General features: G+C 34.1%; 3 protein-coding genes across 4 annotated transcripts; 1 reads left to right on the top strand and 2 right to left on the bottom strand.

Annotated features, from left to right (window-relative positions):
- Window positions 1–2782: 2782 nt before the first annotated feature.
- LOC128235373 (uncharacterized) lies at window positions 2783–5767 on the bottom strand. The gene is made up of 3 exons (XM_052950184.1): window positions 5585–5767; window positions 4182–4488; window positions 2783–3864 (listed from the first exon to the last, which is right to left on the bottom strand). Exons 2-3 carry the CDS (start codon window positions 4477–4479, stop codon window positions 3704–3706), a joined length of 459 nt encoding a protein of 152 aa, XP_052806144.1. The 5' UTR covers window positions 4480–4488; window positions 5585–5767; the 3' UTR covers window positions 2783–3703.
- Window positions 5768–8876: 3109 nt separating this feature from the next.
- LOC128234523 (uncharacterized) lies at window positions 8877–14888 on the bottom strand. Its single transcript, XM_052948782.1, has 8 exons — window positions 14748–14888; window positions 13782–13873; window positions 13144–13194; window positions 12102–12227; window positions 11705–11828; window positions 10366–10466; window positions 10044–10223; window positions 8877–9773 (listed from the first exon to the last, which is right to left on the bottom strand). The coding sequence occupies exons 2-8, from the start codon at window positions 13848–13850 to the stop codon at window positions 9741–9743; spliced, it is 684 nt and encodes a 227-aa protein (XP_052804742.1). The 5' UTR covers window positions 13851–13873; window positions 14748–14888; the 3' UTR covers window positions 8877–9740.
- A 50-nt stretch (window positions 14889–14938) lies between these two features.
- Window positions 14939–24667, top strand: LOC128234522 (out at first protein-like). 2 transcript variants are annotated; one of them, XR_008260955.1, is made up of 5 exons: window positions 14939–15254; window positions 17769–17909; window positions 19610–19787; window positions 20836–21245; window positions 22193–24667. XR_008260955.1 is itself a non-coding variant. In XM_052948781.1 (4 exons), the coding sequence occupies exons 1-4, from the start codon at window positions 15042–15044 to the stop codon at window positions 21111–21113; spliced, it is 810 nt and encodes a 269-aa protein (XP_052804741.1). In that variant the 5' UTR covers window positions 14939–15041; the 3' UTR covers window positions 21114–24667. The 2 variants fall into 2 exon arrangements, 1 of the variants encoding a protein (XP_052804741.1); XM_052948781.1 differs by having other exon boundaries at window positions 20836–24667.
- Window positions 24668–25402: the final 735 nt, after the last annotated feature.

Raw genomic sequence — 25402 nt, 5'->3', positions numbered from 1 at the left:
GGTGGGTGTAGGAAACCTTTGAAAATTACAATAATTGAAAGAACCATATTTAAACATTCAAAAGTGTCAGTATTTGGTAAAATATACCCTTGAAAGGAAATGAATTAAGCAAATTCATTGAATTGATATCCCCCGCCAGATTAGGAAAAGTGGATGGCATGGTAATGCCGTGTTGGTGAAATATTCCAACCGAAATATGCAAAATGGCTGTAGAATGATGGACTCTTGAAAATTGGATATTTGATTATAAGTAACTGTTTGAAATAAAGGAATACGGTATATAGTGTAGCATTTAGAATTGACCTAGTGACCTAGATTTTGACACCACGTTACCCAGTTTCGAACTAATAAAATAATTCATAAAGGCATCCTGATTGAATAACATGAATATTAGACCAGAAGTATTGCAAAAATATAACCTCTAGAGTGTTCCCAAGGGTTTTCTGAGATAGGACCAAGTGACCTCGTCTTTGACCCCACGTGACAAAAAAAAAATAGTTTCCAACTAAGTCAAGAGATTTTTTGGAATAAGGTTCACTAAGATCCAAGCGGATATAATGCCTCTGTTCGTTAACAAATTTTCTTTAAGATTTGACCTAACGATCTATCTTCTGACCCCATGTGACCAACTTTTAGAGTCTACCAAGATTACATCAAGAGGAACATTCTGACCACAGTGTAAACAATCAATTTGATAAATATTTTACCAGATATATATGCCTCTAGATTTTATTTATTTTTAAGATTTGACCAACTAAAGTGTTTGACCCCATCTGACCCACTTTTAAAATACGGTGAGATTTCACCAAGGTATATATTCTGTCTAAGTTTTAACATAATCTGAGCAGTTACATGGTTCCAGACAAAAAAATCTAAGATTTGACCTAGTTACCTTATTTTTGATAATATGTGACCCAGTTTTAAATTAGTCCAAGAGTTCATCAAGGGGAAACATTCTGATTAAGTTTATTAAATAATCGACCAAATCTAATGCATCAAGTGTGTTTCAAAGATTAAAAAAAAATGACATTATGACCTAATTTTTGACTGCTTAGATTTGACCTAGTGACCTTTATTAACACATGACCTATGACCCATGAATTGAAGTGTTCATCAAGGAAAACATTCAGATGAAGTTTCATGAAGATTGGACCAAATATAATATCTCTATGTGTTCCAAAGATAGACGGATGGACGTCCATCTGGACGGACGAAATGATAATCATGAAGAGACGGACAAGGTCGAAACAGTATTCCATACCTGAAACCTTTGAGTCGGAGGGGAAAAAGATAACGAATTTCAATGGCAAAGTAGAGCCTCTTTAGAATTTTGAAAGATTTTTAGGAAATTTAACAAATCTGCAAAAAAACAAGAATTTTTAACATAATTTTAGGGCCACTGGAAGGTCTGCATTTGATTGTTGTAATCAATAAAACAAACATTATTTTATACTTTTTTATATCTTATATCAAATATGAGTTACGTAGGAATGATCAAGTGATATGTTTTGAAATAGTTGGTAAAATAATTATCTATAAAAATATTTTTTCCTCAAGTATTTACAAATAAGTGAACTTACTTACATTTATATATGTTAAACACAACTATTAATTAAAATGGGTAGAAAAGACCAAATAAATTTGAAAAATGATTGAAAAAAATATTATGAACACTCATATTTTTTTTAATTTCTTGTTCAAAATGACCAATATGATATGTGTCTGAAAAACACTATTTTAACATAACGGCCAAAACTGTCTAAAGAATATGAGAAATGCATTCTAGTGCTGTATACTTCCATAGAATCAGGCAAGAAAAAGTATATATAATTGTTACACAATGTAGTCTATATCAATTCAAATATGAGCAGGAATGATTTAATGTTTGTTAACAGATCTAAATATTGTCCTGTGTTAATATACATTATGTGTTTAAAACAAGTAGATAATGAGTCATCATTGAATTTCAATGACACAGTTGAACGAACATTGTACATGTTTCCTAAAGTCTATATATATTAACCACAACCTTATCCATAAAAAGATAGCATATACATCAACTGGTTATTATCCTGAGAAATTAAATAAACTTTTAGGTCCATTTAATTTAAATTCAAAATATTGTACAAAACTGTGTCTTTTAGAAAAACTTCAATGTTATTGCAAAAAACAGGGCCGTCCTCATGGATCATTAAAATAAACTTTCAGGTCCATTCAGTTTCAAATTATTGTACACAACTGTGTCTTAAAGACAAACTTTAATGTTGTTGCAAAAAACTAGGACACTTTCATCGATTAGCTGCAATATTCCATTCACTGACTTCCTTATTATAGGCCCTGAGAGCTATTTTGTCCTGATGTTTTTCTTCATTAAGCTTTCAATGTATATATATATATATATATATATATATATATATATATAATCAATAGGTAGATTTTAAATTAAGTTTTGCAATAAATAACTTCAATTAGGGCCTCATGCCTCACAATTATGTTCATGGAACTTGAGCATTTAACACTTAGTAACAATAAAATCAATCTATGTACTGTTTTCATTAGAAACAGAAGAAAAAAAATCAAAAATGAAAAATCCGTCTGGAATTTCTTTAAAAAAACAACAAAGAATCTTTTACAATTTAACAAATTCACTTGACTCACTTATCTGGTACTTTAAAAAAAAAATGGAAGACAAAAGTGTCCCCCAAACATCAGCAGCCAATTGGAAAACAACATTACTCATTAGAACGATTTGATTGGTTAGTAGTAGTTATTGGAAAAAATATTGACCAATCAATAAACATTTTGGATAACTTTAACCAAACCAAAAACTTAACTGGTTTTATACATTTGGCTGCTTTGTATCTTTATAAAGCAGCCTTGCTAAACCGTTCAAAATCACCCATGGATATACATGTTCAATGCACAGTGTTGTAGTTCCAAAAAGCAATGTGTTGTGGAATGCTATATAACATAAAAAAGATTTTAAAAAATAACATATAAAATATTGCAACTTAGTTGCCTGTACAGACAAAAATTTGTGTAAAACCAAGAATGTACATGTCTCTATATATACAAGAGATAAAAAAGAGATAATATACAAATGTTTATATGATTATATAAATGAAACATATATATTATATACAAACGCACCGTCTCTGAATTTATAGGTTTTGGAATGATAAAAATATATCTTGACTTTGCTATGGAATCGTTTTCACATTTTGCTCTAAATTAAACCACCTACCTTAAATGCAATCGAGTTAACATTTTTATCATTTAACAATACAGAATTTTCATTTGACATTATGACCTCAAATAATTTTGTTGCTAAAAGTGAGAGAAATATTCTTGACATGATATAACCAAGATATGAATATTATAAATAAATAACCTTTGATCTGTATTTCTTTGGAACTAAATATAAACAAATCAATTGACTGACAGACCCTGTGTCCCTGGATGGAAACAAAAAAAATATTTTGTCTGGCCTAAAACCCAGGATTTCAACTCTGTTATGCTCATAACCTATGAAGATACAGTATTTAGTACCTTATAGACTTGAGCTTATGTTTAAAACAATTCCAATTTTATAAACTTACAATATTCAGAGCCTTGAACTTAAAATAAAAAGTCTGTCTTATATACAAAAGGAATGATACAAGTTAAAACACATACTAATATGGACTAACATGCTGTAGCACTTTCAGTAGTTAAACTTTAAATGGTAATTTATGGCTTGTGCGATGATCAGGACAATCAAGATGATGGTGACGATGATGCCGCCCATCGCGGTGCCTTTTGCATAGGAGCCGTACTTCGAGGCTTGAATGTATTCCTTCTTGTTGAAATATTCCTTTGACATTTCTGAAAGTACGAAAATACATATATTTAGACTTTTTTAAACTTAAGTCAGTCTTTTAAAAACATAATTAGAGCATAACTTAATCCGCATTTTAGTAAGGAGATGTTGAACTTGTTTTATGTTAACATATATCGTTCTTATGTTGAAAATATTTTACTGTATTGTTTTTAAGAAACCTTTTAGTTTCAGTCACTTCCATGACAACACCAACACGAATTTGTAGCACATGTTACAAACACTTAGTGGTTTGTCTCTCCTGCAAAAAAATTGATAAACCTATGAATCAGTAATGTGCTCATTGCTCACTTCTCAAGCTTACCTGCCAACAAAATTGCAGCTATACCAAAAATGGGGTTGATAAGCAGTGAACAGAACGCCATTCCCCAGTTGTGTTCTGGACGTCGTCTCTGGTCAGGAGTATCCGCAGTAACTGGAAGGATGTAGAATGAGGAGACCTGTGATGGGGTGTACGCAGAGAGGTAGCTCTTGTAGCTGGGCGTTATAGAAATCTGGGATGAGTAGTGGGACGGCCATGGTCGCATCTCAAATGCGGATGCAGCCTGCGAGTCGACATCACTCATGTTGTCCAGCTGGGATTTACTGTCGTAGTACTGCATCTTGCCTCACTGAAATTGTTATCAAATTGTTTCAACACATGTTAATTATGTAAGCTCACACACAGGATTATCGGAAGTGACACAACTTCATTGTCTAAGTTAAACTCTATATCTTTAATCTGGTGTCAATGACGTGAAAAGTAGCATTACATGCATATCAATCATTTTTATAAGTTTACTAAAGACTGTCAAACAAACTTTTATCCAAATCTTTTCAAATAAATACAGCACCATCGATGACAGGATTGTCTCAATTGTAAATGTTTCACAGCACCGTTTTGTTAAAACTCAAATGTTAAGTTAAAACAATAACTTTTAAATAATGCATCGTAATTTTATTCACAGATCAATCTTGTACATTCTAGTCTAGATTCTGGCAATTGATTGAGCATTTAATTCTAAATGCACATACATTGTATTCAACCTGATACCGGTATGCTGTATTTTTTCATTGAATTTCTGTTCCTTACCATTGATACAACAACCTGTTTCACCGTACCACCATTCCTGTACATGTTCACTTAGGAAAATAATACTAAATAAATTTGGCAATTGGGCTGTTTGAAATTTGGAATTTATAAGGGAATTTTAAGTTGGATAAATAAAACATGTAGTTGGTCAGTTAATTAAATATTCAAGACTGTGCAACTGAAACTTATTCAGAACACTTCCATTCTGTGTCCTGACATGACTGTGTATGTCTGCACAAAGGACAGAAGCAAGCTATTTTAATGTTTCCCTTGCAAATATTATGATATTCATATAGAATATACATGTAACGGCTAGGATAACATAAAATAGTATGCTTCTGTCCCCTGTGTATGCCTGTGTACCGGCAATAATCGGCAAAACAACCAATTTTGAAAACATTATAATATTCAATATCTTTTTGAGGAAAATTGTGAAAATTTTAATGATTTTATAATGAACCATTATTATTTTTTATTAAATGTTAATTAAACAATTGCACGCTACGGTGGTATGGAGGCATGGTTTTAGTAGCCGATGCTCCTGTAGAAAAGAGCAGGAATTTAAAAAAATCATCAGTATACAGGTAAAATGGCGGAAGTCGGAAGTGAACTTTTCAAACATTGTCATGTCTTACCTGTGCACACCTGAACCAAGTAAGTGTGATGTGAGGGATTCTGTCTTTAACAAAATAAGGTAAATTAACGAAATTATTGCCGATCCTTGTCTATTTGTTACATAACTTCAGGTTTACGTGGGGTTCCTCAAATATGTAAACATGATCGCCATTAAATTTGATTTAACTGCGCATGTGCACAGGTGAAAAATTAAACATGAGTCATCCGACTTCCGCTTTAGTTCAAATTGGAAAAGCAGTTTTCTCCCTTGGCTCACAGGCGCACACAAATGAAACCCATTTGCCTAATTGTGAAAATGATATATTGTGGGGTAAGCGAAAGTCAGCGACAAAGACAGTTGAAAAGGGTAAAGACGATGAACGAACACTATCATGAATAATTGCCTATTAAATCACGTTTATGTACTGCCATTTAGTTTTCTCAAGCTTTTGTGTATAAGTATGCACGTCGCATTTTCGTGCTTTTTGCAACAAATATAAAGTGTGTACTAGAACATACTGCATTAATGTTTTATAAGTTGGACGAATTTAAGATGGCATTTATTTTTACGTCTGGCATGAAAAGTATGGCCTGGTTATCTGTTGGAACAATGTTCCATTCATTGAATACGGGTTCAACAGTCGGTATAGGAAATTCAATGTGTGTGTTCGTGGGTGCGTGCGTGCATGCGTGCGGGCATGTGTGCGTGCATGCATGTTCGTACATATATGTGACAATAAAGGGCTACCTTATTTAGAGACATCCTGCTAGTCTCTGTTGAAGCCGCATCGATAGCTCAGTGGTAGAGCGTTCATTTCGGGTGGTAGACGGTCGTGGGTTCAAACCTCGGCCGCGTCAAACAGAAATTTAAGCCGTTAAAATATGATACCAGTAGCATCCTTGCCTAGCGCTTGTCAAATAAAGGTATTTAAGGTATTGAAATTTTTGTGAAATATTGCATGGGGTATGCAGTACTAGTTCAACCTAGAATAGTGTTAACCCGTGTATCTTTGCTTTAAACCGAGTACATGTATGACCAAGAGGTCCCTTCGCAACAGTGAGGGTATCGCACCCGGATCTCTTGTATCTCACTGTTTCTTCAAGTCTGCCAATGACTGAATGATGTCATTTCTATCTCTTATCACTTATGGCATTTAAACACAATTAAAACCGTGATGGCGTCACGGCGGGGTCAAGCCATAATCGGCGGCCGCCAATAGGCGCGGACAGACCTTCATAAACTTAAATAAATAAAACAAATTTTGTCGAAGCTCCATCTGCTAAAGACAGAATTCAAAATATGTCCTCATCACATGCTCTCTTTGCGACATCATTTTCCACTGGAACGAAGCATGCTTGACCAAAGATCCTTTTTAGCTCTAGTTTGAAGGTCGAAACGTTCTGCTTTAATTCCACAATAACAATTGAAGCCGGTGAAACGTCTTAATGTTTGATGAATGTACAACAAGTCTTTTCTTTACGGGTAATTTAGACAGAGTTTTGATTCATTGTTTTTAAAACCAATACAAATGTCCGTCGCTCAAAAAATCATCACGTCGGACAAATTGCTATTTATTTATATGTGTAATCTTTAACGGCATCCAGCACTGTACTGCAAACTACATGCTCGTGTTCAGTAATGTGTTATGTTATTCTGTACTGTACTGTTCAGTACTGTGTTGTCCAGTGCTGCACTATGTGTGCAGTACTGTACTGTGTTATGCTTTGCCGAGCTGTACTGTACTGTGTCAAAGGAAAGTACTGTATGATGTTATGCTGTACTAGCTGTGAAGTGTGCTGTGCTGTGCTGGGTTATACTGCTTGACATAGTGTAGAACATGTAAAGACTTCTTATACTGCAGTATCAAAACAGGAACACCCAGGGATGTGATTGACCTGGCAGCTGGAGGGCTGAAACATTTTCGGCCATGGGTTTATTGGGCGCTCTTGGGGTCAAAAGCGCACTGCTGTAGAATAAAAATGTCTTTTAGAAGCACTTTTGAGGGCTCTCTTGACTTTAAATTTGAAGCGAACTTGAATATTAACTTAAACAACTGAAAGCAACCAAATAAAAAAAAATCAGGTTTTTTTTTTCGGGGGGGGGGGGGGGGTATCTGGGGCCATAAGATCCGCGGAATTCCGCGAATCCGCGGACAAATCACATCCCTGATTACACCACAAGGGGATGTCAACGCGCTTCCATTGTTCTCAGTACATCAAGGGAGATAACTCAAAATTTATTAAATCAAGAGTTATGGGTCTTGCTATGCTGTGATTTATGCACTATTAAGTTATACTTTCACTTTGGTAACATTGGAGGCGTCTCATCAACGACATACAACAAAATACTGTTAGATCATGAATTTCAGTATATATGTTTCCGTATCACAAATTAAATAAAAACTTGAAAAAGATATTAGGACTACTCAGAAATCATATTTCGAAAAAAGTGATCATAATCTTACAATATAAGCATTAATAAAATGAGCCCGCCCATACTATGTGTACTGAACTTTATAAAAACATCTTGAATAACTTTTTAAGTCCAAAATGAATGCTTTAGTAAGCCGGCAGAAAATCAATAACAATACATGGGAAACTTGAGCGTAAATTAGTCACAGGCATACATTTGGCCGATTGTTCAGAACTTCCTTTAAGTTAATAACGTTGTTAACGAAATCATTGTTAACTTTTAAATGTGAACTATTTGAGGATATGTACATAAATCTAAATAAAACAAGTAACAGCTGAAATAGTTGACTAAAATATTGTTAAAATAACTGCAGATCACAAGTGCATCCATAAAACTTTCAGAGCAGTAACGCTTTAAAAGCTAAGAACGATGCTGTTAACAACTTTGTTAACTTGAACAAATAGCTGAACAATCAGCCCATATACAGTCTAACCCCGTTAGCTCAAATTTGTCTGGCTTGATTTTCTCAGTGGCTAAAACTGAATGTAAAGGACCGATTTCTTTCTACTGAATGTAAGCATTCCCGAGTTAATTTTTCTGGTCCATCGAAATTTCGAGCCAACAAGGTTTGACTATATCATAACCCAAATAGCTGCTGACAAAGACATTGCAAGATATTTTTTTATTAATAATTAATATATTATAACATGTGATTATGGAAGCAAAAAGAAAAATGTATTAACAGGAACATGAATAAAGCATGATCAAGTTGAAAATACTGAACATCGCATTTTGAACATGGTATTATTAATATAATAATTTTTGTTTGTTATGATCGATCAATAATATCACAGGAATATTGGTTAGAAAAATTCAACAAAATCAGCCTTTTTTATATAAAAAAAATAAAAATAATACAATGGACAAAATTAGGATAAAAAATGAAACGAACTGGAAGATAAAGATTAATTTAGTTATCTTTTTTATTTAAAATGAAACTTAAACGTTTGTAGATTTAAAAATCAACAACAACATACAATCATTGAATAATCAAGTCAATATACTTGTATACATGTATATCAATAGAGCACCTTTTTAATGTTTTTTTCTTAATTATTTTTTTATAAAAATCACACTGAATAATGGAAAAATGGGAAAAAGTTTGTGAGAACTGTACCACTGGCACTGGATTTTCAAACTTTATCAAATTATTATTTTTTAACTGATATATTTTTTTAATATTATAAAATATAAAAATTATGATGCAAAAATGTGAAAAAAAAAATCCACATTTTTGGCATTGTTATTTTTAGGTTGGAATTATTAGATATTTTTTATTTTAAAAAATAAATAACTTGAGCTTACTGGCTATGTACAGTAAGTGTTTCCATGAAATCTATGGCACACATCAAATGATGTAATCAAGAGGGGAGTCCATTCAAAATATAACTAAAAAACACACAAACCGAACCTTCTACACACAGATCTATAATCATTAAACTGTTAATAAAATAAAATAACAGAAAGAAGTGATCTGTATTGTAAAAACACAGCAGCATGTAAACCATATATTCATAATTATAAACGATTGTTTTCTGGATTTCACCTAGATTCTGTGTTCACTGGAAAATGGTGCTTTAAAAAGGAGAGAATTTTATTGTATCTTGTGACCCTCTGGTCCAGTGACAGGTCATCCAGGTTATAATGGCGCAGGATGAAGAAACATCACTTAAATATTGGGTTTTCAGAAGTTGATGGCCATCTTATTTCCCACCGGTTGCAGCATATGGGGAATACTGAAAATATACATGCATAGTTATATGTAAGTAAATGTACTTTAAGATGCACTCTTACTCCCAAATAAACTGTTCCACAATTAAAACAATTGTTTTAATTTACCGAAATTCTTATTTGGGAGTAAGAATGCACCTTTAATAAAATTTATACTATGCATGCAATCATTTTAAACATAATCCTGGGAGAATCATTGTATATTTACAGTTAAATTCAGCAGATCACGATCTCACAGAAGTCCTAAGCAAGCTAGACTACAAAATGTAACTTACAATCAGTCTGACTCCGAACATGGAGTGATCCTCTTTTCCCGTGGCCAGAGCAGGTTTCAGCTGACCCCCAGGGAGGATCCCCAAGTGCCGGCCCCGTTCCTTCATAGACTCGAGGTGCACAAACGCTCCACGCTCGTACAGCTGGAACTTCGTCTCAACTCCGTGCATCTGACCAGGTGGCTGAAATAGATGATGAAAAATGTTAGAAAATGATGAGGTAGAAATGCTAGTGCGAGAACACTAAGGACTTATCACTGGATAGGGAAACAAGAATTTCACAATAACGAATAGCTTTCCTTTACTCTTTATCTCTCACTCTTACCATGTTTATGACCATGGTGTTGCCGTTGACGACGGTTAGGTAGTTGTTGTTGTTATGAAGGCGGACCTGGTTGTTTCCCTCGTTCACTACAGTCCACACAGCTGAAAAGGTATTAAATTTTTTAACTCTTATATTCAATGTGTAATCTTGTTAAACTATTTAAATACATGCGATCTGGGGCCAAATTCGACATCCTTGGATATGCCTTGGTGATTCCATTCAGTCTATTGGCTAATTCATTTTACAATCCAATCAAAGCACTAAGTAATAATCTTAGACCTCTTAGGTGGTTATTGAATACTGGCCCCTGGAATCGTATTCAATAACCAACGTGTGTGTGTAAGCTTATTTATACTCGCACTTGGGCCTTGCCCATTCAGCAAGTGCTCCGTTAAGATTGTTAGTCATTTTAGGTTTTTGGAGCATAGTGCACAGACAGAATGTAACCATGGTTAGAGCTATCCTGGTTTTTAAAGTGCACCAGTGAATAGCACTGTCACACGGCACCCCCATTTAATGTCCCTCCCGGAAGACGATTAGTATTTTTTAGTGATGTGACGGGGAATCGAACCTGAGACCCCTGGATTTATAGTCAAGTGTGTTACCACTAGACCACGGAACCGCCACTTAATAACAATAACCAACTTATATTTATTTCAAATTAAAGAGCAGAATCTGAGTTTTTGATTGGACGGTAAAAGTAGCTGGCCAATAGACTGAGTGGAATCACTGAGAGGTGTCTAAGTATAAGGATAGGCCTTATATTGAATATTGCTACTGGCTCTCATCAGTAAAATGTAACCAAACCATGTAATTACCAAAAAGTGATTTATTGGTTTTACAAAAAGTATATGTCTGAACTTGCGACAAAAACAGTAATAATTATTTTTCAAACAAACAAATTGATTTATCCTCAATTATTCTTTCTCATTTATAAAAGCATATGTTAGATGCTTAATTCAGTACCAAATTGTAACAAATATCACTCCATAGGTTTTAGCAGTTTTAATCAATTTTACATAACATAAACCCCTTGGGTTCGTTTCATTGAAGGTTCTTGCTTGTAAATTCAAAAATCTTGAGTCTATCGGGACATCCTAAGTGAAACTGATAGATTTTTTATCTTTGACTTTAAATAATACTGGCTGAAATTTAGTTCACATAAATACATAGCAAAACAATGGAAATGTGACACTTAAATAATTTCCAAATTGTAACGAAGATGAAATGCTCCCATTAGTTTGACATTACCACATGAATATTCAAACCCAAGCTGTTAAAAACATAATTTGAGAGCAACCTGCAGGAAAATTGATCTCCTACATAAAGATCTACCTACCATTGGGCGCATGATCCTGACCCAGCCCATCCAGCATAAGCCCTGAAGGCCCCTGGAGAATCTCTAGACTGCGTCCCGTCACCCGGGAAACCAACTGGAGTTGGTTACCAGTCTGGAACAATGGCTGAAACAGAAAGGGAGGGAATAAATACATAAATACACAGTTTCTTAGCAAAATGCATAAGAAAACATGTTGTAACTATCTGAACATTCCGTTGAATAGTAAGTTGACTTTCAGAAATCATATTACTGTTTTAACTGCAAATTAAGAAAAAGAACAACTTGAGTTAAATTTCCAGGCAAAGCTTTTGTTTCAAAACCTATCTCATACCAACCAGTGAACCCAGAATAAAACTTGTCAGAATATCATACCCTATCTTAACCAATCTTAACTTACAAGCACCCTCCCCTGTGCGGTTGTGGCAAGACTTTTGTTGATCTCTGCAGCTGTCCAGTCCACCTCGCGACTGATGGTTCTGCCGAGGTTGTTCAGTTCCCGACCCAACTGACCAAATAAGCCATGCTGTAGGATATGAAAATATTCTGTCCTTCAGTTCACATTCTTTCATGTAATTGATCCTTAAGTTATGTTTTAAGTATTAATCATGAAATATTTTTGAAAGATATAAGACCATGTCAAATTGTTGAAAATATCTCATAAATCTGAGTTCACTTTAGTTTAAGACTGAACCATTGATGTTTTTCATCTTACATTTCATTATATAATATATATTATATACACTTTCAGCAGTACAGTATATTTTTTTTTTATTATATTTCACTCACTGAACAGTACCGGGTAATCATCATCACCATACATTTTGTACCAAAAAAACACCAAATATGACATGATCAGGCATCTAGCCACGCTTGGCCAATTGTCAGAGTTTTTTTCAGAGATGGTCAAAGTAAACTATTGGATTAAACAACCATGTGCCATTATTTATAGACAAAATATAATTTCTTCACTGGATAATCAAATGGTTAAATGACAACCAGAGTCATGTTAATTGTGAAACAGATTATTATAGATTTTTATATACATCTTTGCACGTTTAAAGTTGCACTCCCACAGATATACCATTTTTACAACTTTTTTATTTTTTGTCTTGGAAAGAGCAAATTTTTGCATAAATATCTGCAAACCAGTGATATAAGATTGCTGACAAAAAATCAGATCGCAGATCATATTTCCGTTTGAAAATTAATGTTTTATGGCTTAAACCGTTATTCACGGTTTAATAAAAATGCCTAAAATATCATTTTTTGAACTTAAAATATGAATATAAATATCTGCGATCTAATTTTTTGTCAGCAGTCTTTTATAACTGGTTTCCATGGATTTTCGCAAAAATTGGCTCGTTCCAAGACAAAAAATAAAAAAATTGTCAAATCGTTCAATCTGTGGAAGTGCAGCTTTAAATAGTGAACATACTTACAGAAGACCTGGTTACCACATTGGGCTGCTGCTGTGCGATTACTACATTTGTCTGAAATACAGGTAGCAAAATTAATAAATTGTTTGTTTGGTGTTACCAAAGCCACTTTTCAAAATACCCACAACCTAGAAGTGTTTTTAGCTTCTCTGGTGGTCATAAAAAACAACCTTACCTACCTTACTAACCAAATAATGCTGTTTCAAAACCAAAAATTCTCTTTTCTAACAAATCCACGTATGCCATGGATTTTACTAAAAATGAGATTCATTATTTAAATAGCCAGGCAAAAATGTCTATAAAACTTCCTCCAAAGTATTTTTTTTTTTGCATGAAGATAGAACACTTAATAGCAAGTAACAATTAACTTTATGATTCCAAATGCAGCTTCCAAATAAAATTATATCTCCATTTAATACTTGCTCACTTGTGTAACTTTCAAAATTTGGTGTTCAAAACCTTTTGTCAAACATGTTATATAAAATGCTCAATTCGAAGGGTGAATGCAAAAAGGTTCTAAGTGACATTAAATAAAGAAGCAGATAGAACCTTTTCGCTTTCACCCCTCGAATTATAACAATAATGATCAAATGTGTTTGTTTGAACACCTATACAGATAGAGACAAATATTCGAAACCTACCCCCTGTCCTGGAGGAATATAGATTGCTTGGTTCGGGGTACTGCTGTAAACATATCCTTGCTTCGACATGATGTGAAACGGTTGTCTAGCTTCTAAAACACAAACATATCTATCTGTTACAAACATCTGCCTTGCCATACCAACTTATAAATAAATTTTAACTTTGTCTTAAAAATATACACTAAATCTTTTTGGCTATCACCTGCAAATGAAAAGCATGTCTGTTAAACACTGTGTTGGTTTTTGTCCAGTCACATATTCTTACTCAAGAGATATCACAGCTAAACTTCAATATATTTGTATTCATCAATGTCCCATCTCCTGTGAGATGGACTTTATGTAACCAACTTAAAGCGATACAACCCAACATGTCAACTAACTAACATAATATCTCCTATGTAGCCACAATACCAACTGCAAAAGGATTTTTTTTAAGGTATACAAGCTGTAAAAAATCTAGCAACAATAAAGAGCGTTCAGGGATACTTTTAAATCATTTTGACATTTTTTATGTATCCCTGTAACGCTTTCTCGAGTCTGCCACCTGGGACCAATAATACAATAATCAGTAATCTTACTCCCAGTTGCCACGTACAAAAAACAATGTCAAAAGACTCTCAGACATCCATTTAGGTGGACTACATTGTAAATAAAATCCTGAATGTCAGCAAGCTATAAAGTATACATGTAGCTTGTGCTTGTTTTGGACACTGAAATCATCTGATCATCATTATAGTGCCAATTATTTATATAATTACTTACCTTAAAATTGTCAAAGCATAAATTCTTGTGTGATGCGAACAAGATAAATAACAAGTCATGAAAATAACATAATTCAGAGCTCTAGTTTCGCTTTAATATTTTTAACATCCTTAACAGTTTCACTTCAGAAGATGACATAAACGAAACGTTTTGATTTTTTGTAGTTTATACAATACTAAACTGATAATTCTCATCCATACATACCTGGACAATAACAAGTGGTGTTCTAGTTCGCAACGATGTTGATTCTATTCTTCGAAAATGATTTCAAAATCGATTTTTACCTGTCAACCAACGGATGACTATTACTCATGTGTAAACTGTGCCAGAATGTAAACAGAAATGGCCTGATACTGACGTCACACTCCACTTCCGGGTAGGAATTAATGATGGGAATATAATTTTAGGAAACACCGCAAAATGGCCGACAAAAACAAAACTTTTATTGTCTGAAAATAACTACTTGAACATTAAGAATATCTAGCAACAATCACGAAAATGACTACTGTAAAACACAAGCTGAACATATTGTCTTTCATTATATTGACACTTCTGTGTAATTCTTATTGTCAATTAATAGTTAACGTGAAGAATCGCGGCGGTGATGTGGAAAGGGAGACAATTGAAGCTAACACAACTGCTGACACCATCAGACTCGAATTCCTCTCCATGGATGGCACCCACGTCACTCACTTTATTGACTTCAAAGCTGTAAGATTTTGGCAGTTTCCATGATTCTCTGTCAAACCCTGTCACTTTTATTTCAGACTCCGAATACAAACGGCCAACTAAATGGCATCAGACATACTGTAGTTAGTCTAAAATAATAGACGTGTTATGCACCAGTCAATTGTAACCATGGTCCCCCCAGGTCCGGGGAATAGCGGGGACTTTGACTTTCAGTCCAGCCAAGCCCGGGCAAAATCCCCGTCCTGCGGGGACAAACTGCTTGTAAAAACCCCCGCCAAATGCCCCCCCCACACACCCCATTCCCCGCTATACTTGGCGCATAGACAAAACCACCCCATTCACCCGGCACTACGGGGCCACCTGGAATGTAATAACACAGCCTATTTCCCAGGCTATCCCCGGTATACCCCCGGACCTGGGGGGGGCTGTGGTATCAATTGACAGGTGCATTATACGGGATTCTTCCAATCTCTAACATCAAAACAGGTTTGTGCAAAAACCAGGGGTGTTTGAAAAATATTGAAATTGTATTAAGTGAAGTATTTTATGGTTGAAATGGATAATAAAGGTTTATATTCATATTTTACCATGTAAGTGAAAAGTTATTTTGCAAAACAAGCATTTAATGCATTAAAACACATTATTTACCTTTCCAATAAAACGAATGTTGACTGACACAGACAACAATTATGCCAACAGAACAACTCGACCCAATCGTAATAACTCGGCCACCTCCGACAAGCTTCGAGATAGACCTTGTAAATACAATAGTAACAACTCGGCCATGGCTGAAATGTTCCGATTGTTTTATAATTGTGAACTGAAGCCTTGCAGGTGCCCTTCATATATATATTGTTATGTTTTGACAGAATGAAATGAAGAAAAACCTGTCAAACTCATAATTATTCGTTGGATATTTATTTTTTGTGTACCGAACTAATATAAATTAACATTATTTGGTAATATTTCTTGTATTTATGATATTTTATAGACGCAATATGCTTTACTCTGGAATCCCGCTCGGAATAACTACCCACTTTTCGTACAAAACAATTTTTATGTGAAGGATTTGCCATATTAAAAATCTGTCAACGAACAATTATTTGGACTACAGACATTGTCCACCTAAATGGCCGTCAACGAGTCTTTTGACGATTTTTTGCCTATGGCAGACTCGTGATGTCCACCATCCCAGCAAAAAGTAGCGAACGGTCCTTGCATAGAGAATCCTTGCTGCCACAATTTTGAAATTATCTCTGTTATAAATTCAAATTACCACGAAAATATTATTGCCTACTGATTTAACACATATTTATTTATGTCAATATGCCAAAAAACACATTCAGATATCATAAAACACTGACATGTGTTGATTGTTTATCAAGTATTCTGATATCTGTAAATCTGGGACAAATCTGACAGGTTGTGTACATGTATAACAGGATATTCGTGACCCAGAATATATTCATGTGAAAAAAACATCTCTAATGACAAATTCAATCCAGTTTAGATCACTGTCAGTCATATATTAAACAATTTTGTCATTATTCAACATCAATGCATAAAATATATATTATTTCTCCCGATGTGAACTGGTAGAGAGTTGTAGTGTTACAGGGATGCATAAGAAAGGTAATAATAATAATAAAAAAAGTCTCCCTTATTGCTCATTATTGTAGCCAGCATCAGGCATTACTTTTTTCTCTTTTTTAATCACCGTAATGGCGATCCGGCGAGGTCACCAGCTGTTTAATTTTGGTGTCTCAGGTGACTGGGTTACCAGTAGAATCAGGCCCTGTAATGAGTTCATAGATTCTTTTGACTATTTTTAACATTGGCAAACTCAAGCCGGGGAAACATATAGTCATTCAAAAATGCTGTCAAGGCATCTTTATTTAATGATGTTTAGCCTGGACTATTAAAATGAGAAGACAATACTGCCCATATACCCACTAAAATTGTCAAAAGAATCAACCATTTAAAGACCATATGGTCCAGAACTCAAGACCAATCTTTCATTCTAGACCCTATGATCTGCTAATCTGGTCTGTATTCTCTATCAATCTGGGCAAATTGTCTCTCAATCTGGGCCATATCATCGCCAATCTTTGCTGCATGGACAGCTAAACTAAGCCGTATCAGCAATTGACTGATTGTCTTCTATTTGTCCAGCATCTCCTTAAGCTAATTTACAGAATGATAAACACCAAATAATACCCCAAGTTTCAATCTAAAAACTTCTTCAAAAATAGTGTTTACACGCTACTGTTAATTTTGCCTGATTCCAGTAAACCCACCGATAGCTTGAATATATCACATAAAAAAGGAATATTTTGAACTTGAATTTTCACTCTTCAACAGTAATGTTGAAATATCGGCTACTAGTATTTGATCTTGATGATGCTTGTATATTGTATTTTCAGAATTAATGAGTTAACAATAAATTTGATGATTAATGCTATATGTTAATCCTCCAGCCTGTTGAGAATTGCTATGAATATTTCATTTTTTATCATTATCAATCTTATCTCTCAGGATGTGCAGGTGTTTCGAGTGTTCGTCCCCTGGGAAGAGGAGCGAGGCCTGTCCCTGCCACAGCCACAGGTTCTCTGCTTCGTGACGCGGTTCGGCAAGAACGAGTTCATTTCCTCAGATGCAATGTCGAAGCTCAGACAGGTTTGATTTAAAGTGTTACATGTAAAAAGGGATATTTTACACGACTTCGATCTAAGACTGAAAGCAAACTAATGTTTGGTATATATACAAATTAGCTAAACTGGTACCTGGCCATTCTGTCTCCTTCAGTTACGTTGATTATATTACACCTTGAGATTAATTCCCAGAAGGGATATTTTTTTGTCCTTCCCCAATGTATTCATATGATTTACTATGTTATTAGAAAGGGTTTGTGGTTAGTGGTTTAGATGCCCGCCTTTCACCCAAAAGGTCATGAGTTTTATCCCCACAAAGGGAGCCTTCTCTTGGCTTCTGAGAATGAACACCAGTTAAGGTTTCTGCCTAGGAAAACCGACTGCAATATGATTCATAAGCTAGCGGTATCTGCTTTCATCACAATAAGCTTAAAGATATTAGTTTGAACTAATCAGAATATAATGTTGGCATGATTCATAACTTCATGATTGCCACTTAAAACTCTCAAGTTCGAAAATTATAAGCCACTTAGAAAATAAGCCACTTTTCTATCATTGGTTCAGAACAAACTAGAAGTAGCAATGTGAACTAAGTCTTGAACACTCCTATTACAAGTATTCTATTAGCTCAAACATTTGTTCTATAAAATTTTAAACATGACTTTAAAGCTGCACTCTCACAGATTTACCGTTTTTACAACTTTTTTTATTTTTTGTCTTGGAAAGAGCAAATTTTTGTGTAAACATCTGCAAACCAATGATAAAAGATTGCTGACAAAAGATCAGATCGCAGATTTTCATATTTCCGTTCAAAAATTAATGTTTTATGGCTTAAACAGTTACTAGAAAAATGGGTTTAAGAAAAATGCATAAAACATCAATTTTTGTCTGCAATCTTATATACCGTAAATGACTGGGTATTAGACGCATTTTTTTTTCTCAGATTTCGATGTAAAAAATGCCTGCGTATAATACCCAGTAACAAGCTTTTGAACTTTTTTCTGAGGTCGATTTCAGGCCGAGAGTTTGTTTAGATTTATGTAGAAAGGGAAGTTACTTGTGTCATATCGATTGAGTATATACGGGTTAAAACGGCAGTTGAAGATCGGGATACGGTATATCGCAAGATGTTTATAATAAACAAAAAAAAATATTGTACGATTTAAATTCTTAAAATTATTCAATATTAATTTGAATAAAACAATAATTAAACATGCATATAAAAAAGCAATGTTGGGCACTGTCAAAATATTTTTGTCAGTTGTACAATAAGGTGTGAAAAATTCGCACTGCCTTAAAACATAGACCTGTTAAACATACCAATACTACAAACTGATGCAATAATGGTCATGATTTTTCGCATTTTTCCATGTTATTTATTCTTTTCTGTAGGTGTTGACACTTTGAGAACAAGCCCATACAATATAAAGTTTTTACATACAGTAACTTCCCTATTTTTTCTCAGATTTTTCACAGTTTTTTTGCTTGCGTCTAATACCCCCTATCGTCTTATACCCATTCATTTACGGGAACTGGTTTCTATGCATTTTTGCAAAAATTGGCTCGTTCCAAGACAAGAAATAAAAAAGTTGTCAAAATCTTCAATCTGTGAGAGTGCAGCGTTAATAAGTCATGACTATTAATGGCTTGATACTAGGAAATAAATAAAAATTATCTATGCCTTAAATCACAAATACTGTAATCAAATGTATTTTATTTCTCCAGAAAAACCCAACAGCAATTCGCAGCCCAGAAGAGGACCGAGGTGTGGAAAAGCACACACTGGACCTATTGGTCAGTCTTGACCGGTCAGCTCTGATCAGTCCTTACCTGTACAACATCTGCAGTAGCGCTCCTGACAGCACATATTCAAATGAGGCAGATATCAAACTTATATCTCAAGGTATGAATTGTCAGTGCAGTGTTGTTTTTTTATACCCTTTTTGGGGTCAAGATTCGGCCCCATTTCCCTTCTGAAAAATAATATTTTTTTCCCTTAACCAGATAAAAAAATCCCCTTTAAAAAAATAAATTCAAATTATGGTCTGATAGCTAGGTATTTTATTTATAATAATTAACTGGTCACTATTTCTTAAAACATATTAAGTCCCTTTTAACAAAATTAAGCTAAGCTCACTATTTTAGTCTTAATTAGTATAAATTCTGTAATTTTCTTCTTTGAAAGACTTAGAGTAATGAGACTTGAAACGAAAATTATTTGAAAGAAAATCATGATTAACAATGTATAAGTTTGTAAATCTACATGTAGTTTAAGCCAGAAATTTGCCTGAATGAATGATGATACTTTGACAAGAAATGCTCAAGATATTTGGAGAAATTGGGGCCTTGGTGTTATTTTCTTCACAGTACACACTATAAAGTGATATTTAATGGATACGTTTAAAGATTGTCATAAAGTAAGTTGTTTTTTAAAAGCTGCACTCTCACAGATTGACCACTTCTTCATTTTTTTGTCTCAGAATCAGCTAATTTTGGCATCAGTGCTTTCAAAGCAGTCTTATAGGATAACACTTAATAGAATAGTTTTGAACACTGCCAAAATTTTCCATTTTCTTAAAGTTTAAGTAAGGCTTTTAGCCATAAAAAACATCAATTTTTCGAGCAAAAAATATTAAAAATCTGCAATCTGATCTTTACCAGCAGTCTTTACCACCGTATCATTTACGCAAAATTTGGCTCATTCAAAGACAAAAGATTAAAAAGTTGTCAAAACAGTCAATCTTTGAGAGTGCAGCTTTAAGACTGAATATCAATTATAAGCACACAATTCTGTCATGTAAAAAGGGTACACATGCTCATTGCCATGACGTCAGAATTATGTTCTAAAAAGGGGAGGATGAATTACTCTTTTTAAACTGCCTAGATTAAATCCTACATTTTTCTTGTAAAAATGTAATTTACAACCCTTCATTTATTCTGCTGTATTTCAGTGTTGAACAAAGATCTTAGCAAAATGATGTCAGCCGTGAAAAGCACGGAGTCAGAGAAAATTTCACGCTGTAAGGACACAACAGACATTAAAAAGCCGTGCACGTGCCAATATCACTTGTGTATCGGCTGGTACCCGTGCGGCCTAAAATACTGCCGGGGAAAAGACTCTGCCGGGAAGGTCGTCAACTACCGATGCGGAATCAAGACTTGTCGACGATGTTTGCTGTTTGAGCATTACGCCAGTCAGAAAATGTTATGTCTTTGGGATGACTTATAGGATTTTTTTTCTTCTGATTTTGGCGGTCTGCAGCTTATTGTATAAAACCAGGTTATTTTTGGATTGGTCAAAGTTAGCCAAAATGATTATGGATTGGTCAATTCACTGCCTAAAAAAATACATTTGATTCAGGTGAGTCGACCCTACCTTCGAAATATCGGTAGGCACCCACTCATCCGTTTTTATAGTCAGTCATTTTTTATTTATTTTTTTAAATTGTGTGAATTGATATGTTGTTTAAAACCTTTAAACTTTTATACTGAAGATTCTCCAATGATGACAATTACGTTTATATAAAAGCCTTATAACAAAAAAAAAAGAAGGAAAAAAAGAGGGGTTCCTACCCTACTTGGTTTTGAAAAGGATGTTAACCTAACCAAACCTTTTTTTTTTTGGCCTAACCATTACTTATCATATCATTGAAATGACAAAACTAAATTAAGGATAACCTGTGGACAAAGTATCCCAAGGTTTTTACGATTGGTCGTAGATTTTTGCATTTACCATAACTGTGCCAATGTCGTAATGGACATTAAAACATGACTACTGAATTTAGTTTAAACATATTTTATTCAGTTGATATAATTATACAAAAATAACAGTACAACAATAGTATTTTGAAATGGATTGGAAAATAAGTAATGTAATAGCTTATACTAATTCCTTTCTATGTAGGAGGGTACAGTTGCGAAATGCACATAAAATCAGTGTATGGTGTGCACAGTATGATGAAAAATATTATTATCAATAAGCCTAATGATATACTTTTACAAGAACTGTTCAAACTATTTTTACATTTAATTTGAAAACAACAACAACAACACAAAGGTATTCTGTAAATTTGTAACTCTCTTGTCAGCAGTTTGTGATCGGTTACATGACATATTGTTGAATTTGTGACAAATAACTCCATGATACTGGTCAATTATCATGATGCGTTATGTTTCCTGTACAAATAGTTAATTTATTATTTTATGATGCGTGTAATAATGTACACAATATATAATATTGTTGCTGTGAAATTCATATTTAATGATGTACAATGTATGTATTATTTCGTGTTTTCTGATGCTTTTTAGCGAGCCCAATATCAGTGATCCCATCATGTGGTCACAATGGTGGTTTGGCGCAGGTGCTTGCATACATTCAAGATTGAAGAACAACTGTTCTCAGAACTGTTTCAGGATTGTGACAGGGATGGGCCGGACATCGGACTGATTGTTCACAACTTTGTTAAAGTTAGCAACATTGTTAACATCAGCGTTGTTAATCTTTGAAATCTTTACTACAGTACTCTGAAAGTATCAAGGATATACTTATTCCAAACAAGACCTGATACAACTGTTTAAGCAGTAATTGTTTATATTTAAATATTAGACCACATCATGAAATAGTTCACCTTTAAAAGTTAACAACAATGCCCGTAATCACATTGTTAACTTAAAAAAAGTTCTGAATGATCTGGCAATTGTTAGTGTTTTGCTGACAAATATCTTTAATTATGATTAGCAGTATGAAAGAAGTACCGGGGTACTGTATTTATAAAAGCAGTACTACTGGTAGTATGTAATGCGCCTTGCAGTGTTATAGTGTGTTTTTTTTACCTCGGACTAGAGGTTTTCAATGTTTAAATAAACTTGTCATATTATAGAGCTATTGGTGCTGTTAAACTTTGATGCCTGCCTGGTGACCACCAACAATTTTTGTGTCATTTGAAAGGACATTGCAAGCTGATGACTAATATGTCAAAGCAATAAAAAAGACCAAAAGTAAATCTAAAAGTTATTGCAGTATATATTTTCTTTTTTATTTCAACATTATTAAGACTTTGCCTTCTTTCCCTATCTTCAAAAGCCAAGAAATCTGGTTTAGATAAATATAAATTAATTGCTAGATTTTCATCCAAATGTATTTTTTTGAAATGGGGGAGGGGGTTACATTTTATTAGTTATGTTTCTTATTTGACTGTTTCATCATTGAATACGTGTTCATGTTTGTTTAAGTGACCATTAACATGGTAACAATTCCCCTTTTTTGCATGTGAATGTTTACATCACCACCGGCGGGTATGAATAAACGCTGTTGTCAGACAGTACCGGACCAATACGCAAATACATTCGGAGCTCCTCGGCCATTTTATCGAAAACAACCTCGGATGTATATGGATGGTTTACACACTCAAAAAGTGGTACGTTTAAGTCCGCTGCAAGTAGATCGCGTAGTGATTTTATTTAGCAGTTAAACTTTGTGACTTAACTCTTGGGATTCTTCATTATGTTTGCTATAATACAATTCAATGACAATAAATTTAAACTTAGATCAATAAATACAACTCTAAAACACTACATTTAACTAATGATATAATTCAAAATTTTACGAACTACTTCAACAGATGTACCGGCATACATCCGAGGTTGTTTTCGATAAAATGGCCGAGGAGTTCCGAATGTACGCAAATACAGACCCCAGTTGAACATTTTCATTTGAGTCAATAAAATTTAAGGGCTGGTGGTAAAAATGAGAGATGGGGACGAAAATCTAGCAATTAATTTATAGTCGTCTTATGATCATAGAATCAGAGTAATGTTCACACATTTTTCATATGCTCACAAAATCCTTTTAAATGATACAAAAACAATTTGGGGTCACAAGACAGCCTGAACCATGCCAGTTATAATTATACGTGTGATACTTTACCTGTATTATACAGAAGACATATGGATTGATGATTACGGTTTTAGCCCGAGGGTAATGAAAGGGTGCTACACCCTGTCCTTTTTTGGAAGCACCCTTCTGCCCTCATTGAGACCAGAATGTTCCAACCTATTGCCTTCGAAGAATAAAATGCTGAAGATAATCAAATATGTCCTTTGTTTTGATTAAAAAATTGATATGTGATTATGGATTTGAACAAACTTTACATATTAAGTTGTTGTAACCTAATATTTAAAACATAAAAAACACAATTTCTAACATTTTCTATGAAATTCATAATGCTTTAATTATTTACTGCCCGATACAACGTGCCCTTTTGTCCCACAGCATCCTGTCCCTTTTCTACAGCACCCAGTCCCTTTTCTACAGCACCCTGTCCCTTTTCTACAGCACCCTGTCCCTTTTCTACAGCACCCTGTCCCTTTTCTACAGCACCCTGTCCTTTTTCTACAGCACCCTGTCCCTTTTCTACAGCACCCTGTCCTTTTTCTACAGCACCCTGTCCCTTTTCTACAGCACCCTGTCCCTTTTCTACAGCACCCTGTCCTTTTTCTACAGCACCCTGTCCCTTTTCTACAGCACCCTGTCTCTTTTCTGCAACACCGTGTCCCTTTTTGAAAACCTGGCTGCAACCCAAACTGTCATTATGTAACTGTTGGAGTTTATAAATTGATGTTTTACTGTATTGAAATGCTTGTACTTATAAAATAAAATAAATATGTCATTTCAAACTGTATATTGTGGTTAGAAAATGAATAATACATTATATGGTATTACTTTTCTGTTCTGTTCATACATGTTCTCATTTGTACTTTTGAAAAATAAACAAGTTCAAAGTCTTTAGGTGTTTTTCGTTATCAAATTTACTGTCAAATATCTCAGAAGAATTCTGTTTAAGACATACAATTGAACTTGTGCTATGTTTGCAGAGCAATGGTATTACTCTTTTGTAACTTTTAAAATGGTCAACATTATCCTAAGTGTCTTACCAAAGGGGTTGAAAAAAGCAACAACAGACGATGACCATGTTTATATCATTCTTCATATATCTGTGAATGATTATTTATTGATTTTGACTTCCTTACTCCTCGTTTTGGTTATGGAGTATATCAAGGTCCCTACTTATCGTTTAGGCTATGGAGTAGACGTCTCTACTAATCTTTAAAACTTTGGAGTATATACTTTTCTTTTATTCTATGAAAAATACGTCCCTACTTATCTTTTAGACAATTGATGATTTTAACGTCCTTACTTATCTTTTTGACTATGAACTATACTTCCATTCTTATCTTTTAGATTATGGATTATACGTCCTTACTTATCTTTTATACTATGGAGTTTAGGTCCCTACTTATCATTTAGACTAAGGAGTTAACGTCCCTACTTATCTTTAAGACAATGAAGTATACGTCCCTACATATCTTTTAGACAAGGGGGTATTTCAACGTCCCTACTTATTTTTTGACTATGGAATATACTCCCCTTCTATTCCTTTAGACTATGGAGTATACCTCCCTACTTATCTTTTAGACAATGGAGTTTATGTTCCTATTTATATTTTATACCATTGAGTT

This window comes from Mya arenaria, chromosome 5 (assembly GCF_026914265.1).
Source record: "Mya arenaria isolate MELC-2E11 chromosome 5, ASM2691426v1".
NCBI lineage: Eukaryota > Metazoa > Mollusca > Bivalvia > Myida > Myidae > Mya > Mya arenaria.
The sequence above is the reverse complement of the archived record's forward strand: the minus strand, read 5'-3'. Positions and strand labels throughout refer to the sequence as shown.

Excerpts from the sequence above, each read along its gene's own strand:
- LOC128234523 (XM_052948782.1), bottom strand. The coding sequence starts at position 13,850 with ATGTCGAAGCAAGGATATGTTTACAGCAGTACCCCGAACCAAGCAATC. Across the intron at positions 13,195-13,781 it reads ATATTCCTCCAGGACAGGGG|ACAAATGTAGTAATCGCACA; the intron begins GTAGGTTTCGAA and ends CCTGTATTTCAG. Across the intron at positions 10,467-11,704 it reads TCAGGATCATGCGCCCAATG|CTGTGTGGACTGTAGTGAAC; the intron begins GTAGGTAGATCT and ends ATACCTTTTCAG.
- LOC128235373 (XM_052950184.1), bottom strand. The coding sequence starts at position 4,479 with ATGCAGTACTACGACAGTAAATCCCAGCTGGACAACATGAGTGATGTC. Across the intron at positions 3,865-4,181 it reads AGCTGCAATTTTGTTGGCAG|AAATGTCAAAGGAATATTTC; the intron begins GTAAGCTTGAGA and ends TCGTACTTTCAG.
- LOC128234522 (XM_052948781.1), top strand. The coding sequence starts at position 15,042 with ATGACTACTGTAAAACACAAGCTGAACATATTGTCTTTCATTATATTG. Across the intron at positions 17,910-19,609 it reads CAATGTCGAAGCTCAGACAG|AAAAACCCAACAGCAATTCG; the intron begins GTTTGATTTAAA and ends TTATTTCTCCAG. Across the intron at positions 19,788-20,835 it reads TATCAAACTTATATCTCAAG|TGTTGAACAAAGATCTTAGC; the intron begins GTATGAATTGTC and ends GCTGTATTTCAG.